The 16,055-nt window shown below is 37.5% G+C and overlaps 1 protein-coding gene across 1 annotated transcript in view; it reads left to right on the plus strand.

Moving 5' to 3' along the window:
• The window catches only part of LOC106647824 (uncharacterized), a 263,442-nt gene that overhangs the window by 231,653 nt on the left and 15,734 nt on the right, over positions 1–16,055 (plus strand). Inside the window, exons 6-10 of the mRNA XM_089594588.1 lie at positions 123–158; positions 1,185–1,256; positions 4,260–4,313; positions 5,892–6,071; positions 9,293–9,398. Of these exons, the coding sequence (XP_089450714.1) occupies positions 123–158; positions 1,185–1,256; positions 4,260–4,313; positions 5,892–6,071; positions 9,293–9,398 (448 nt within the window). The remainder of the gene's footprint in view (positions 1–122; positions 159–1,184; positions 1,257–4,259; positions 4,314–5,891; positions 6,072–9,292; positions 9,399–16,055) is intronic.

Raw genomic sequence — 16,055 nt, forward strand, 5'->3', positions numbered from 1 at the left:
AGTTTTTCTTTTTGTTTGACCGGAAAAAATAACGTAAATTTTTCATTTTCCTCACTTTTCTACACCATTTCTCGTAATAACTGATTGACAAGCTACTGATACCAAACATTTTCTTTTTTCAGGGACCCATCGGAATGGATGGACCTAAGGGAGATGCAGTAAGTATGAGACATTCTTTTGGAAAACTATAGGAAAAACAGGGCCATCGGTCTAAATGCAGTTTTTTTAACAAGTAGTTTCCCGAAATCAAATGGCTTTCTCGTTTCCAACCAATCACTTGCGTCGACAGTCTCGTACTTACACAACACCAAGGACCATAACTGTATAGTCGAGCTTGAAAAACGCGAGTCCACACAGATAGAGTAGAAAATACGGTTCGCGTATAAAAGATCGGAAAATTCTCAGGGCTTGCAACCGCCGGCTGTTGCTGCGTTCGACATCTTTTACCGAGTACTTCGAGAAAATGTCTTACGGACGAAAGGGTTTCCCCACGCTGCTCTGTGCCGAAATAAATATTGCCGTCTTTGAAAGACGAATTTTTTCCTTTTACGTAATGTCTCACGAGTTTCGCAGTTATGTTTGTTGAGCAGTTTTTTTTTCTCTAAAAATTCTAAGTATTTAAAAAAAAAAAAATGGTACTTTTGACAGGGCAACACTAATGGAGAGTACTTTATTTTAAATCGGAACAATAAAAGTAGACATAGTGAGTGGCAATTCTGATTACTGCGACTTGAAAATGTAATGTGCTCTTTAAAAAAATGTCCTAACTTTCATATTACATTTAAGATTTAGTTTATTTTATTCGTCGATTTTTGCCGTTATTTCTATGTGAAAGGATTCGCTTGAATGATTTGTTAAATACACGTCGGATGCAGTATTATAAATTTTGAAAGTAATGATGCCTACTTTGAAAGGTGAAATAATTATTTTTGCGCAAGTAAATCTTTAAATCATTAAACTTTTGAATGAAAATCGGACCGAAGCACACAGTGATCGATGAAAGCCCAAAACAACAGCTCCCGTAAACCATCAGTCCGATACTACGCCATTGTTTCTCCCAAAAAAAAAAAAAAAAACAAAAAGAAATAATCGTATAGAAACGGAGAAAGACCAATGAGTTAAGACACTCCCATATATAAATGTGCCGCTAGCCTCTAATGGGAAACTGATTTTGTCTGCCGCAGGGCCGGCCAGGTGACAAAGGACAAAAGGGAGAGTCCGGAAGCCCAGGATTCGACGTATTCTCCGCAGTAAAGGTATCTATTACAATGGTATCTCGTAAATCAAAAGCCGCGGCTTCTGCGCACACATACATACACACATATATAGCGTTACCTCCTCATTTACCCCGTACTTCCTGCAAACATCCTACATTCAATTGAAAATGTTCCTACATACTCCTCCGAGCTCATGTTCGTGTGCTGTGAGTGTACGCGCGCGCGTTCGCGTTACGCTCGATTTAATTGGTCGTAGGGCTTTTAAGAAGAGACTACGAGAAGTGCATCCCATGCGTAATGTATACCAAGACTTTTGTATCGAGTTAACGAGCCGAATCACAACGAAGCGGTTTAATAACGCGTGGTTGGCGTTTTTAACTTTCAATGTCTCCCTCGAGACTGCGATGATGAATCGAATTTCCTTTTCCTATACGTCACATCGCATATTATTAATTTACGGTGATTCTTGACAAAACCACCAATCCTAGTATAGGACAACCACGGAAACAGTAAAAAAAAAAAAGTAAATCGTAAAATCTCCGAAACAACAATTTCGTTTATAAAAAGTTGAAATCAAATTTAATGTTATAACCCCAGCTTAATGTAAAAAGTTCGAGTTTGCCGTGGGTGGTAGATGCGGCAACAAAAAAAAAAAAAAAAAAAAGCTCTCATTTCACCTAACAACGATCATAAGGTATTTTGTAGAAGAAAAGGAACATCAAGGGCAAAGGGGTGAGACAGGATAATAAGCTCCCGAAATGCCTCGAGCATAGCAGCGTAAAGCCTCGGGTGCAAGCTCGGAACTCTACCGACGAAGAAAAAAAAAAAAAAGTCTGCGGATCCGCGCTTGTTTTTTTTTCTCTTCCCTTCAACCCTATACGGGCACTTTTGTCGAGGGTACAGCGCACGGGGTTGCAAGTGTACCTATACCCACCGTATACCTATTATACGTAACAAGTGTAGCACAACACCGCAACGTAAACGCGGGCGCGCACTCGTATACGCACATTTTTTTTATGTTTTCCCCTTCCCATTTCCGATACACGCTATGAATAAAATTTCCATCGCATTAATACAGGAGGTGAGGAGTTGGGGGGTGGTGAGGTCACGTTGTGTGTTCACAGCGATTGTTGTTCGCCGACGTCAGCTATAGTGTTGCGTCACGTCTATACAGACGTTACTGTATTTGAATAATTTCAGAGATGACTATCGAAGAGTCCGTTGAATATTTATGTGAAAACAAAGACGCTGCTGATACATCTCTGACGTGATGTATATATAGACGCCGAGCTTGCAAGCTGTATACGAACGGACACATGCTGGCCTCGTTACCGAAGCCCGTACACACGACGTGTGCTCGCTCCTTCTCCTCCTTGTTTGATGCGAGCGATGGAAATCTTCATTTAATTCGCAAATGATTCGTAGATTTTCCGGTGATTCGATAAGGAATTCCACGTTGATTCTCGTTCGATTGCAATATTCAATATATTTCACAGGGTGGATCGCCAGTCGATCTCTGCTAAAGCGATTTCATAGAGACACAGTCGAATAAATTTTACATTATTTGTTTAATGGTCGTTGAAAAAATATAATACGTACGACACGGGTTTGGTCGTACAATGCCGGCAATCAGAGCGCGAAGTATAGGCAAACGGTCGCTATATGTGTGTACTGTACGAGTGATTTGTATAACACGTTATATGTGAACGAAATGAAATAAAATGAAATATATAATATCTGCCAATGTAAGAGAAACAAAAGAAATGAACGAAATTTTCTGCGCCCACGGGTCAATGCGCAGGGATTGGGGTTAAAGAGGTCGGTGACGACGCTGCGCGGCGGCACGCTCGGATATGCGGAAATCGTCGCGCTCAAGGTAACCGAGGGCCTCAAACACCGCTCGAACTCTCATAATATGTTGTAGCTCTTTTGTTTTTATTTGTTTTTTTTTTCTCTTTCGCTCTTTTTTTTCTATTTATATTTCATAGTAACTTTTTTTTTTCTTGGTTTTTATTATTTTTTTTTAGTGTTTTTACCTTGTAATATTTCAATTATACATGCGTGAGAGCCTTCGATGCTCATCGTTTTGTTTATTGTTGATCTAGCGGTGCTTTCGGTGTTGTTATCATAATTCATGATTGTTGTTGTTGTTTTAAAATTTTTTTACTTTTGGTGGTTTCTTGAGTGTGCTACGGTGCGACTAAACTACCTAGTTGACGAACGCGTATTTTGAAAATTAATTTTGGTGCCCTTTAATTTTCAATTTTTTACGAAATTTCTCATCCATTGAAGTACTTGAAACTCAATGAAAATAAAGAACAAAATACGTGTTCGTCTGCATTACTTTAGGTAAAATGTTTGTTAAGCGGCATGCTTTGTTCAGTAGTTGAAATTAATTACTTGGGTTGTATTATTACTTATGCATGGTTTTTTCAACATGAATATTTTGTAGATACATTTCTATTAGCTGTACAAATCTACAAATTAACGATTCACTCTTTTCATACACATTTTTAATTTTACATTATTTATCATGAATTCGCGGTTTAAAAATTAACTATGTATTTAGTCAAGCTGAAAATTTTTAATGAAAAACGTATTTAGTAAAAAATATCATTAATCAATATTTTCATAAAAACGAGATGAATCACCTTGATCTGTTTTCTTAAAACAAAAAACGTAAATTCATTTTTTTCTAAAAACTTGAAAACAAAATTAAAAGTCGCTTCGTAGCTACACATATTTTCTAGTTTTAATTGGTAAAGGTTAGACACTTACGGCTACAATACTTTGGATTACATCTTAGGTGTATATTCTATGGGCATGTCAGAGTTGGAAAAAAAACAAAAAAAAAAAAAAAAAAAAAAAAAAACGATGTGATACCACGAGTACCTTATAGTATCCAAAAACGATGCGACTAGTCCTGTTCGTCCAAATATCCCGACTCCATTTCTCTCTTTGGTTAAGATTTTATTTATTTCCGTTATACTTGATTTATTATGTAGCTATTTGGTTTTCACCTGTAGTCAACCTACTTTCTAGGAACTTCAGGCGCAGGGACTAAATATCACCGAGCAGCAGATCATTACGCTCAAAGTAAGTTGCTTGTACCTCAGGACCCGCATAAGCTCACTATTCTTATTTATCATCCAGAGGCTCGCTGTCACACCTGTTTGCTAAATACTTGTCACAAATATACTTGCTGCCCCCCAAAAAAAAAAAAAAAAAAAAAATGATTAGTTTAATAAAATTGCAACTTTGTATACCGCGTATGATTCTAAAAAAAATGTCACAGCTGATAAAATCAAAATAAGTATTAATATTATAAGATATGTGTGCCGTGTTCACGTACAATATTTCACGAGATGTTTATTGTGACCCCTTTGAAAATTTCTCATATTTTTTTTTCTGTTCACTTTACTATTTATTTCCTTTTTTTTTTTTTTTTTATATTTCTTCCTGACCTATCCACCTTCTGCACGATAAAATTCATACCTGAAGTTTTATGGAGATTCGAGTGCATAAAATAGTAGTGTGAGAAGCAAAATGGATGTATTTTGTGACTAGCACGTTAAATTTCTTTATGGCATGACTGTATGTTGTATATCATTCCATGCACAGCACATCGTTTTTCTTTTACAAAACAAAGTCACTGGGGAGAAAAAAATTTTTTTTTACTACACATTTCAAGAGATATGCGATGTTTTTTACGATTAATTTTGAATGAAATATTTTAAATACACTTGATAATAACGTATTAAGAGCTTTTGTTTCGCGAGAACAAGTCTCTTGATTACTTGATGAAAATACACCGTCGGGTCACACTTACTCCACGATGGCTTTCAAGAGCCAAACAAATGTATCATATGTGCATGGAATTCATAGGGTGCACCAATGCTCGTTGCATTGCCTTTTTTTGTTGTATTTTTTCTATCTTTCGTTTTTGTTCACTTTGTTTTATTACTATTTATTTTTAATGTAGTATGCATGCGTTACTTTTTCACTATACTCGCATGAAGTGCTAATTAAATTTAAGGGTTTGATCAAACATTACTTTATCTTTCTTTATTCCATATTTATAGTACATGGTTCAATAAAGGTAAATTACTGAAATAATAATTTTATACAGCTTGTCTTATACATTATAATAGAAATGTATGTCAAAAAAATTATTAGTTCTCAACCAAAGTGATTTCTGCATTAAATTTTTGATCTCACCATGTACCCATATCTCATTTTTAAAATTGTTTGCACAATTTTTACACTAGAAAGTCATAAATATGAGCATAAAGAAAGGGTTGAGTTTTATCAAGGTAATTTTATTTTTTTTTATTTTACTCTCCACAAACATCAGTTACATAATGAAAGTACAAGATGTCAATTACATCTAATATTTTTATAACTCTGTAACTATTTGCGTTGAATTTTCCATACATTGAGTCATTTCAACCGAGAAAATTTTTTAAAAATAATTCCAAGTCCACAAAATTTCAATCACCCATGACGGTGCTTTGGACCATCAAACTTCATTTCTGCCAACCGATCGATCAGCTTTAAGAAGCTTTATCGCGTGAAATAAACGTGGAAAATTCAAAACCCTCCACCCCTATTTCCCCGTGTCCAGACCAGCTTCCCAGAGAACCCGACTTAAACCAAAACTACGTATGCCGCTAGGGCGAACAGGGCGAGCCTGGTCCTCCTGGGCCTCCTGGTCCCCCAGGAGTCGAAGGGATCGCCGGTCACGACGGACGGCAAGGGTCACCCGGCGAAGTGGGGCCTGCCGGTGAAAAAGGAGCGCCGGGGCCTACGGGGCCTGAAGGGCCTCAAGGACCCGCAGGAGTTGCCGGAACTAAGGTGAGTTTTCGTTACCTATACGTTTTGTTGGATCATCGCGATCGGTGGTGCCATCGTGATTGTGTGTGTGTAAAAAAGTGATACCAAAGCGTATTAGCAATAAATTATAAGTCTCATGAAGCGAAATCATGTAGGGTATGCCGAAAATGTTTTTGTTTACCGTATAAGTGTGACGGAAAATTTACTTAGCAATTTTTTTAATGTAATGTTTGGCATTCTGTGGGTAAAGTTCAACTTCACTTATCCATACAAAGTCTTTGAAGTGCTTAATTTGTACCTGTGAGTAAAATGTTTACTACCCGTGCGGACATTACCTGTTTCATGCACTTGTTTATAAAAAAAGTTGATTGAAGTTAATTTAGATTGTGATTTCTACATACTTTATCACTGAATGTCGAAAAATAGTTATGAGGTACTCATCGAACGTATTTAAAAAATGACGTATCGATTTTGACATCAAATCATTCCTTAGGGTGAACAAGGAAAGTACGGTGCTCCAGGACTACCAGGGCTACCGGGATTACCAGTGAGAAAGTTATTTTGTTGGGATATCTAAGGCTCGCCACTCTTTCAATAAAGTATCCACGAACATTTTTTCATTTCCTCGAATATATTACAAGTTAAAGGATACGAACATGACTGGAAAAAACTACTTGAAAATTTTCGTTTCATTTTTTATAAATTATTATAAACATTATCAAAAGTAAAAAGCTTAAAAAAAAATTTTTAAGTAAGACAAAATTAAATTTTACAAATTAAATTAAGTTCAATTTTGTGAACAAAAATACATGCAATAGGCACACGGTGAAGAGTTGATGAAAAGATGGTACGAGATCGGCAAGAGTGGCATGTAGATTTGTAATTTGAATGCTTATTACTACCCTTGGGGGATTTTCGTGGAAGAATATTCCAATCCCTGCTTTAAACGCGCTATTTCTGGGCATTGTTCCTCTCTTTCTTTGCCCTTTCCAAAGTGGGATAACAGAATTCATAATGATAATTTTCACCCGAAAACTAATCAAAATATTGTTTACACCATCACTTCCTTTTTTCGGACAAATTATTATTTTTCACTTTAACAACTGATTAAAATCTAACGATGAAAAAATAATTTATCTAGAAAAATTAAAAAAATATATTTACAAAATTATAGCACATTGCAAGGTCGAGCAACAAAAAGTGGAAACAAAACAGCGCATCGGCGCGCAGTGCTTATACATATCCAAAACCCAGTCCACATTTTCCGGGTGTTGGTGGTACAAGCTGCTTCTGCGACCCCATTTCGGTTGACCATCAGCCAAGCACTGTGAAATTTTGCGTGCTCCCATGTACAAGATTTTCGCGAAGATACGCTCGAGATATACACGAAAGCGCGGATGCTGCAGTTTGAAATAATCCATTCGTCCCCGAACGCTGTGATGTTTCGGGATATCTATTTGTTAATTAAATTTTCGATACCACTGCAGTGAAACACAGCCGTTTGACAAAAAATCTGAAATTCACTAAAGATCGAGGTAAAATGGCAGAGGCCGATACAACACATCCTATAGCGGCGAAAAAAAAATCTTCATTAACATTCACGCTCTCTGTGGCGTAAGAGCGCCCGTAGTTTCTCCCTTTCTCCCATCCATTAAAACGCGCATCAAACAACACCAGCACAGCGTATAATTTTCGCGAAAGAAAACAGCCAGCGCTACTCTTCAAAGAGGAAAAATCCAGCTCTCTCTCCCTCGCGCTACAGTATACCTACGTATACACGATCTAGATAGAGCGTCCATGACTGCATGAGTGGTACAGCCGAGAGAGAGAGAGACAGGCTCTGCACACATAAAATACGCGCATATATATACGCAGCGCTCGGAGCGCGCAATTAACCTCTGCGCCTCACTGATGCAGCCAATATAATCTTTTGATGTCATCGATCCCGGGCGCCTTCCTAGTCAGGAATAACAGCCTCCACCCCCCTTCTCATACGTTTGTGCACTGCGCCAACTATGAATTAGCAACTCCCGCGGACTAATTAACATGGTACAAGCCGTTTAATCCCGCAGCTGGCATCGAAACTACCCGTCCTCTCACTCCCCATCGACTGCTCGCCTTTAATTTGCTTTTTATTTTTTGTTTGATGCTGTTTTTTCGAGGAGCCATTTTCTCCAGCCATCTGATTAACCGACCCGAACCTACTTTACCTACCCCCCACCATTTTCTAGACTGGTACTCGCTCTCGGATAAAGGGCACTGCGGCAAATATGCCTTCTAGAATGTAATTGCTTTTCTAACAACCCCCAACCTATCCCTGGCTCCGTGTTTACAACAAAAAAAATTTTCTAAAAAAATTAGTTTATTAATAATACCATACTCCCGAACAATATTCAAGTGTTACTTCAATGATCTTATAAGTAACATTTACAAATGACTGTATGAAAATTGTAATCCATTTAAATAGATAACTGTATAAATGTATAACTATACGCAACTTTAATGATTTCTTTGAAATAAATGTATATTTTAATTAATATTTTTCTTTTAAAAAATATTTAAAAAATGGTTTCTACGAGAAAATTCCACAGTACGTTTTAAATAATTATTTTCGCATTTTCAAAACATTATTTACTAATAGTAATTAATTTTTAATAAATAAATCGATTGAAGGGACAACAGTACCAAATATTTCCTTCTTTTTAATAATTATTTGATATTATTAAATTTTTTATCTGTGTAAGAAACAATTGCCGATCAATACTGATTATACTGTGGTTTTTTAAATTAATGTTTACAGTATACCATAAGTTGAGATAATACACGATCTTGTGGTGTTAAATCGTGTGATACTAACGAAAGTGATGGTATATTTATAAACATATTATTACAACGCAATTTTTTTCTTGGTAATAATATGTGTCACCTCTTCTTATGACCCGAACTGGTCATAAAAATCTGATCAAAGCTCCATTCGTTATTTCGTCAAATTTACTTATGATATAGTATAGAATGCATATATTATACGTGAACTCTCGCTCTGGCATATATACTTAATATACTTATTGGTGGTGGCTATACTGAGCATAATTCCCCAGAAACTCTTGAGTTGTTTCGCATTCCCAGGGTAGCTTAATTGCGCAGAGACTAGGCTAAGGTGCTGGATATTGGGAAAGCAAAAAAAAAAAAAATTTCTTTTCATAACTGTTAATGTAATTTTTTTTTTCTTCACGTGTTCTTAGGGCGATAAAGGCGACAAAGGCGAGCGTGGCTTGACGACGTCGATAAACGGCGAGCCATTTGCTACGGGTGTCATCGAGGGTCCGCCTGGACCCGCAGGACCACCTGGTGAGTACATAGCCTGGTAGTGTATATTTATAGGTGACGTCCAATAGATTGTTATTTGTGATAAGTATACGAACGCTCTAATGTGGGCTGTTCTTTTTGTCTCATTTCATTATATCCTTTTTCTGTTTTCTATCGGAGCGGCCTGTAAGTATATCAGGCGCCAGTGTATAACGCCTGCGCGGACCTTAATTGATCGATCAGATGATACAATTATTCTTATTTATTTACCTGTTTTTATGTATTTTTTTTCCTCCTTTACGTTGGCATACATTTTTAATTTTCACAACAAATGATCGATGGTGTATCATTTGGAGCATACAATATTTATTTTACCATCAAATGAATGTTCAAAACGGTGTGTCATTCAAACATAATAGATGACGTAAATACCTTTTTCTGACCGTGTTTTTTTATATTAATAGAACTACAATATGTCTTACAGATATTTAATTATTTTTTTTACTTGTCAGTAAATTCTAGTATTCAAAAATTTTATATTATACATAAAATAGATAATATTGAAAAAAAAATTTTTTTATTAACAATGCTGTTTTTACTCTTAGGATCATTTGTTAGTTTTAAGTGAAGTATCATTCTTTTTATGATGTGTAATTAGCAAAGAATTTAAAAAAAAAAAATGTATTCAGCCCCTGTTATCACGTATAATTTAAAACACAAGTACACTGCATTTCAAACATTTTATAGTTATAAACTTATTATTTAATTTTTTTTTTTCAATTCTGGAGTACATTAAAATTATTTTATAGTATCAAAACCTAAAGCTTCACTGATAAATCGAGAATTACAGTACACTGTGGATCACTTTAAAAAACTAGAACGGGACATAAGTATTTAAACGTGAAAAAAATTAACAACCGAATTCCCAATAACTTTTTAACAAAAAAAATTATTATTGTCACTAAGTATATTACAAACTTTCGTTAAAATTGTTAACTTCCCAATAACGTACCTTTTCATAGGGTATTAAAAATTATGATCATTAGTTAGTCACAAAGACTCACATTAATTATTAAAAATTACTCATTTTTCTTAAAATTTTTTAGAAATTAAATACGTATACTTTCACATCTTCATTCGTCCAAACGAATGTTCAGACAAATCCCACTATATTAGGTAGAAGTACATGAGGGTATTCATGTTTAGTAATTTTATTGGATATTATCTCAATAATTATACTTTGAAAATGTAAAAAAGAAAAACCCAGCTAAAAAAACGTGGAACGCTTTTCAAAAACACTCCAACTCTATTTGAAAAATTTCGCCACAGCACCGCCAACTATTCGATGAGATAATTGGTTTTCGTGCTCTTTGAACTTTAAATCAAACTCCTCCCTCTAACGTTTAAAACTCCACCGTCAATCAGCAAAGTTCTTCAACGATCAATTGCGACTCTCAACTTATTTGCGCAGTGATTATCGATCGGTTTGCACTCCGAACGCCACTTTATGTCTGTTTTACTTTTCGCTCCCGTTAATGCACCTTTCAGAGCTTTTTTCTCTCTTTTTTTCCTCCCACCCCCTCAAGTTTTCATCTTAACTCAATTTCCGCAAAAGGGTTTATTCTCTAGACAAACTAGTCATCTATTCCAATTACGTAGACGAAGACATAATTTTCATAGTCTTAGTGTACCGAAACAACGTCACACTCCTACAACAATTCTTTGAGCAATTCTTCAAATTTGCCTGTTTTGGAGTCGATGTACTTCAGATGGTCTAATTCAGTTAACTTCATAGTAAAAAATAGGTGTATTTTTGTTCAACGTTGTACGATGTGAAACCAGACCAGCCTCTACAAAACGTTTTCCTCAACTTTCTAGACATCCAACCGCGAGCTTCTCGTGAATTCACTCACAATAAATACACGTTTTCGTTTGAGTCCGCCCTTGTGTTTCTACAAAACGTGGGTCCGTCTGCTTGTGCATACAAACGCGTTCATCTCCATGAGTTTTTCCGCCTTTGCTGCAGGTTACGCGTGTAAATGCGATTCAGTGGCTCCGTTCATCGACGCTCGTGCTACTTCGTGTTGTTTTTCGCTGCCATTGTTGCGCTGTTTCTCCCGCAACCACTGCCGCAGCTTCTCCCTTTGAATTGCAAACTTTCGCCAGCCCCGGCTCAAAGTTGATCAAGCAAATTGAGGATGCCCAAAACGTTGCTGCTCCTTTTACACATTAAGTATATACAACCCATCTTTTGCCTCTCTTCTCTTTTTGTCAAATTTCCATGTGCATTTATCCGGGAGCCGCGAATACCTACAACTGTTACACCTTTACACATTAAATAAAAAACGTTAAAAAACAGTTTTCGGGTTTGATGTACGAAACATGTACTCAACAATGTTATAAACGAGTGTAATTTTACTCTTCCCATTGTGTTAAATTCTTTAATCTTCCCGCATTCATATGGATTTACAGCATTGAAATTCGGCAAACAAATAATTATCACTACTCCAAACAAAAAAAAAAAAAAGAATCACAAAGAAAGTTCCCCCAAATCTAAATATCTACAAAAAAAAGTACAAAGAAAAGAAAGCACACGACAAACAATTGTAACGCTGCTGATTAAATATATACATATACCAGAAGTACCAGCGTGCCCCCTCTGCTTGTCCCTCTATTTCTCTCTCTCTCTCTCTCTCTTTCTCTTTTTCTATTTTTGTGACACTGGTTTGTTGATGTGCGGTGATACGCGCAGGGCCTCAGGGCGACAAGGGCGACGTCGGTCCGGCCGGACCACCCGGCCCGCCCGGCGAGAGAGGCGCGCGTGGCAAACCCGGCAAGAAGGTAAGCACCAGCTCTCCGGCCATCAGTTCTCTCTCTCACTCACGAGCTTTTTTTTCCGCCCTCCCTCCCTCCCTCCCCCCAACCCCTCCCTTGCACACGTTGTACCCACTTGACCTGCTCTCTGTACTGCACTTCACACCGCCCACTCGTCCTTGACTAGCTAGCTTGATGGCTGGCTGACCTCCTCGCGTGTAATGAGTACTCGCACGCCTGTTTTCTCCTTCTCTCATCTCGAAACGTCAAGCCGGTGAAAATTGAATTTCAAAGTGCCCCTTCCTCTTTTCCTCGCACTTTTCTCCCGGTGAAAAAATGAGGAGGACTTTTTCTCGCGTCAATCGGCATATTTAATGCTCCGTAATTCCAAGTGTGGCGATTTCACAATCGGTTCCCCGGTATGGATCAAAATCGCGTTGGAACTGGTAGAATTCGTCAAATTCAATTTCGATGTGATTGCTTGGGGGAAAAAATTTTTATTCAAGGCGTCACAAAGTTCAAGCGTAGATCTACCGGTGTGTACTCGTGTATACGTGCACGGAATTCGTTCCTTCGAGCGACTCGGATCCATCGAGTAATTTTCATTCAAAAGAATCTACTCGTTTCGTTACTGCTCGAGTGAATTGTACGTATACTCGATGGATCTCGATTTTACGGAGGTCTTGAATGGAATTAATCAAGTAATGCACAGGAAGCTTCCACGGATGCATAAAAATATATATTTACAAGGGAGATTTTATCCAAAAATACCGACTGGTTTTTAAACGTAGCTCCATTTGAGACTCGAGCTTATGTGTCTTCAAAGACGTGTGTGTAAAGAAGATCGACGAGCGTTCAAATTTTTGAAGTAAAAATAAGAATTTGCTTTCTTTTTGCGAATCTATTCCCTCTTCAAAGGTGTACCTTATCAAAATCAATGCTCCTCAACAACGTTTTCTTGATCGATTTAAGAGGTCGAGCTTTTTTCGAGTAATTAAATTGATTAATTCATATTCGATGTTGTTTTTCCTTTGTAGTGCAAAAATAATCTGTGAAAAAGCTGTTTGTTAACATCGAGACCGAGGATAATGAATATTTTTCAATAAATCAATATTTCGATCTTACGGTTATCCGAAGGATATCCTCATTTTTTCATCTCCATCATGTAAACACTAAAAAAATCTGCTGCAACTTTCAATCCGTTTCCATATCACAATCTTCTTGTTCCTAAAAATTTTTCCTCAAAAAAAAAAAAAAAAAAAAAAAAAAAAAACAATGAACAATTAAATGTGCATGGTAGTGACAAATTTAGATAGCATGACCTGTAAAAATGTTGCACTGTAGTTTATTTTTGCTTTTGTAAATAGTTGGAAATTAACGTGTGATGGTAATTATTGCAACAGTATACGCATGAAACTTTTAGTACGATAAGTATCCATTAATCACGAATCTAATCTTTTGCACATACATAAATATATACATCTCGAAACAAGTAAGTAAGACAATTGACGCGTTCAAACAAACATTCGAAAATTTCTAGCTGGAGATAAAATTTCGAATAGCTCAATTTCATACATTGGAAGCGAGCACCCAATTTTTTCTCATTCTGAATTCCGGCAAAACTAGGCTGGATCGTCGAAACTCGCTATTGTTGGCGGTTACAAACTTCCGCGAGCACAGAGCGAAAAGTCGACGGAAGCGGAAATTTTCGAAACTCCAGACTGCATCAAGTAAAAATCCCACTTTCGCGAGTCCCAATCGGGGAAAACTTCACGCACGAGCTTCACTTCTCGCATATATTCGATCTCAACCCTATATTATAGACTGCGTAAACAGCAGCAAATTTCTCACCTCCACACTCGTGGATGTTTTTAATTCAACTGTGCACTCAATTAAAAAAAAAAAAAAATCTCTGCACAGTTCCGCATCCCTTACTTGCAAATGCGCGCGCTCATCCCCGCATCATTTGACGGCTTTAATAAAACATTTGTCAAGACTGCCGCGCGCGTCGTTGGAATGAAGATCACGTGCATGGCTCGCGCGCGTCGGAGTCGCAGCATGAAGGAAAAAAAAAAAAAAAAAAAAAAAAAAAAGCTTCGCACGGGGAGGACACGTATAGCCGCACGATGAGATCCGACACGAGATCGGACATTTGATTCGATCCTCCCTCCGGCTCGCTGCTACTACACTGCCACCGATGCTGGCTTTCCGCGACACTTAATCTTCATCTGTCTCGCGTTTGCTCTCCAGCTTTTTCTCTCTCTCTCTTCTGCCTCGGATATATATACCTACATTTTTTTTCCCTCCCATTCGATTCTACGTCTCTCCCAGTCGCGTACGCTTTTTCTGCTCACCGGACTTGATAAACTCGCGATTCTTTATTTTATTTTTTTCTCGCTCGCCCGCAGGTGGCTTGGCTTTGTTTCTTCCCCTCCCCCCTACGCCCGGCATTTGTCGACTGTCGCGAAAAATTTATACGAGCACGCAATGAGCATTACGAATCGATGAGTTGATAGCGCGCCCTCTTGCATCCTTCCGTTCGTTTTGTATGTGCGAGCAACATCCATTCCCTATGTGCTTCGCTTCTCTTGTTTACCTGCTCTCGCACTCTCTCGTGTATATGCATATAGCTGTGTAAATATTTAGAGAGTATAAGAAGAAGCGAAAAATCAAATTCTCTGTGGCAAACAGGCAGGGAATCGAGTGCGATGAAAACGATAGACCAAAAACAAACGAAGAAGCGAAAAAGTAAAGTAAAGAAGCAAACAAAAGCAAACGTTGGTGGCAGCAAATAACACGTATATCGCTCGTTCCATATTTTTTTTTTTTTTGTTTTTTTTTTCCCTCATTCTCGCTTCGTTTTTCTCAAGGTACTGTAGATGAAATGTGTTGGGACAAAAAAAAATACCCAAGTACATCGAGCGATGTTTAGTCATGCGTATACCTGAGCATTAAAATAATACACAAGCATCGACCACACTCGATCGATTATAAAAACAATCGACGACGATCGTGAACGATAGTTTTTTTTTTTTTTTTTTTGGAGGGGTGGAATGGAGGAAAATATGACTGGCTTTGTAAAGCCACGGCAGTGCGTGCAGTGATTTTTTTGTCGTGCGAATGAGTCCCTCGAATTTTTTTTTTTATTTAGGTGAAAAAAAAAAATTGACAGACAAAACGTTACGACCACCGATAAACCCACTATCACTATACTATAGCCCACTGTTAATACTACCACTACCGCCACTACTACCATCACGACGTGCCTGAGCCTCTGCAATAACATCGCGCGTAAGTATTGTCTATGATAACCATGTTAAAAGTGTAGCTTTAACACGAGACCACTTTGAGCAGAGAACAAGGTTTTTTGTTTTGCATTTAATGGAAAAAAAAAAATTATAGTATTGCTTGATGAATATGCAACATCTATAAAAACGAATATAAGTTGGCCTCGTTTGTGTTGAAAATCAAATGATGTCGTTTCACAAACAATACAACGATAAAAACGTGCGTATACGTGCCTAAACCTTTTTTTTAATGATAAAAAATCTAAGAATTTTCATTGCTGAAAAAAAAAAAAAAAATGCGTCAAATACTCGCTCGCGAAGACAAAAATAATGACAACCCCGGCAGTTCGGAAGCACGAGGCAAATGTATATATATGAACGCACACGCGATCATTAAGATCACAAGCGATTAATCACGGACGACAAGAGCAGAGCTCGCCCGCGGAGCGTCTCTTTTATTTTCGCCATCAGCGTCCAAGCGTAGAGATACCGCGGCAGTCACCATCTCCCTTGGCTCCTTGTTTCATGCACCCACGAGAGGAGTGGGGAAAAAAGTACGCGCAAGAAAAACCTCGATCTCTGCTCCGAGTACCTCACC

This window comes from Copidosoma floridanum, unplaced genomic scaffold (genome assembly GCF_036245765.1).
Source record: "Copidosoma floridanum isolate Cflo_tuat_1 unplaced genomic scaffold, Cflo_Japanese_pri ptg000021l, whole genome shotgun sequence".
Lineage (NCBI taxonomy): Eukaryota > Metazoa > Arthropoda > Insecta > Hymenoptera > Encyrtidae > Copidosoma > Copidosoma floridanum.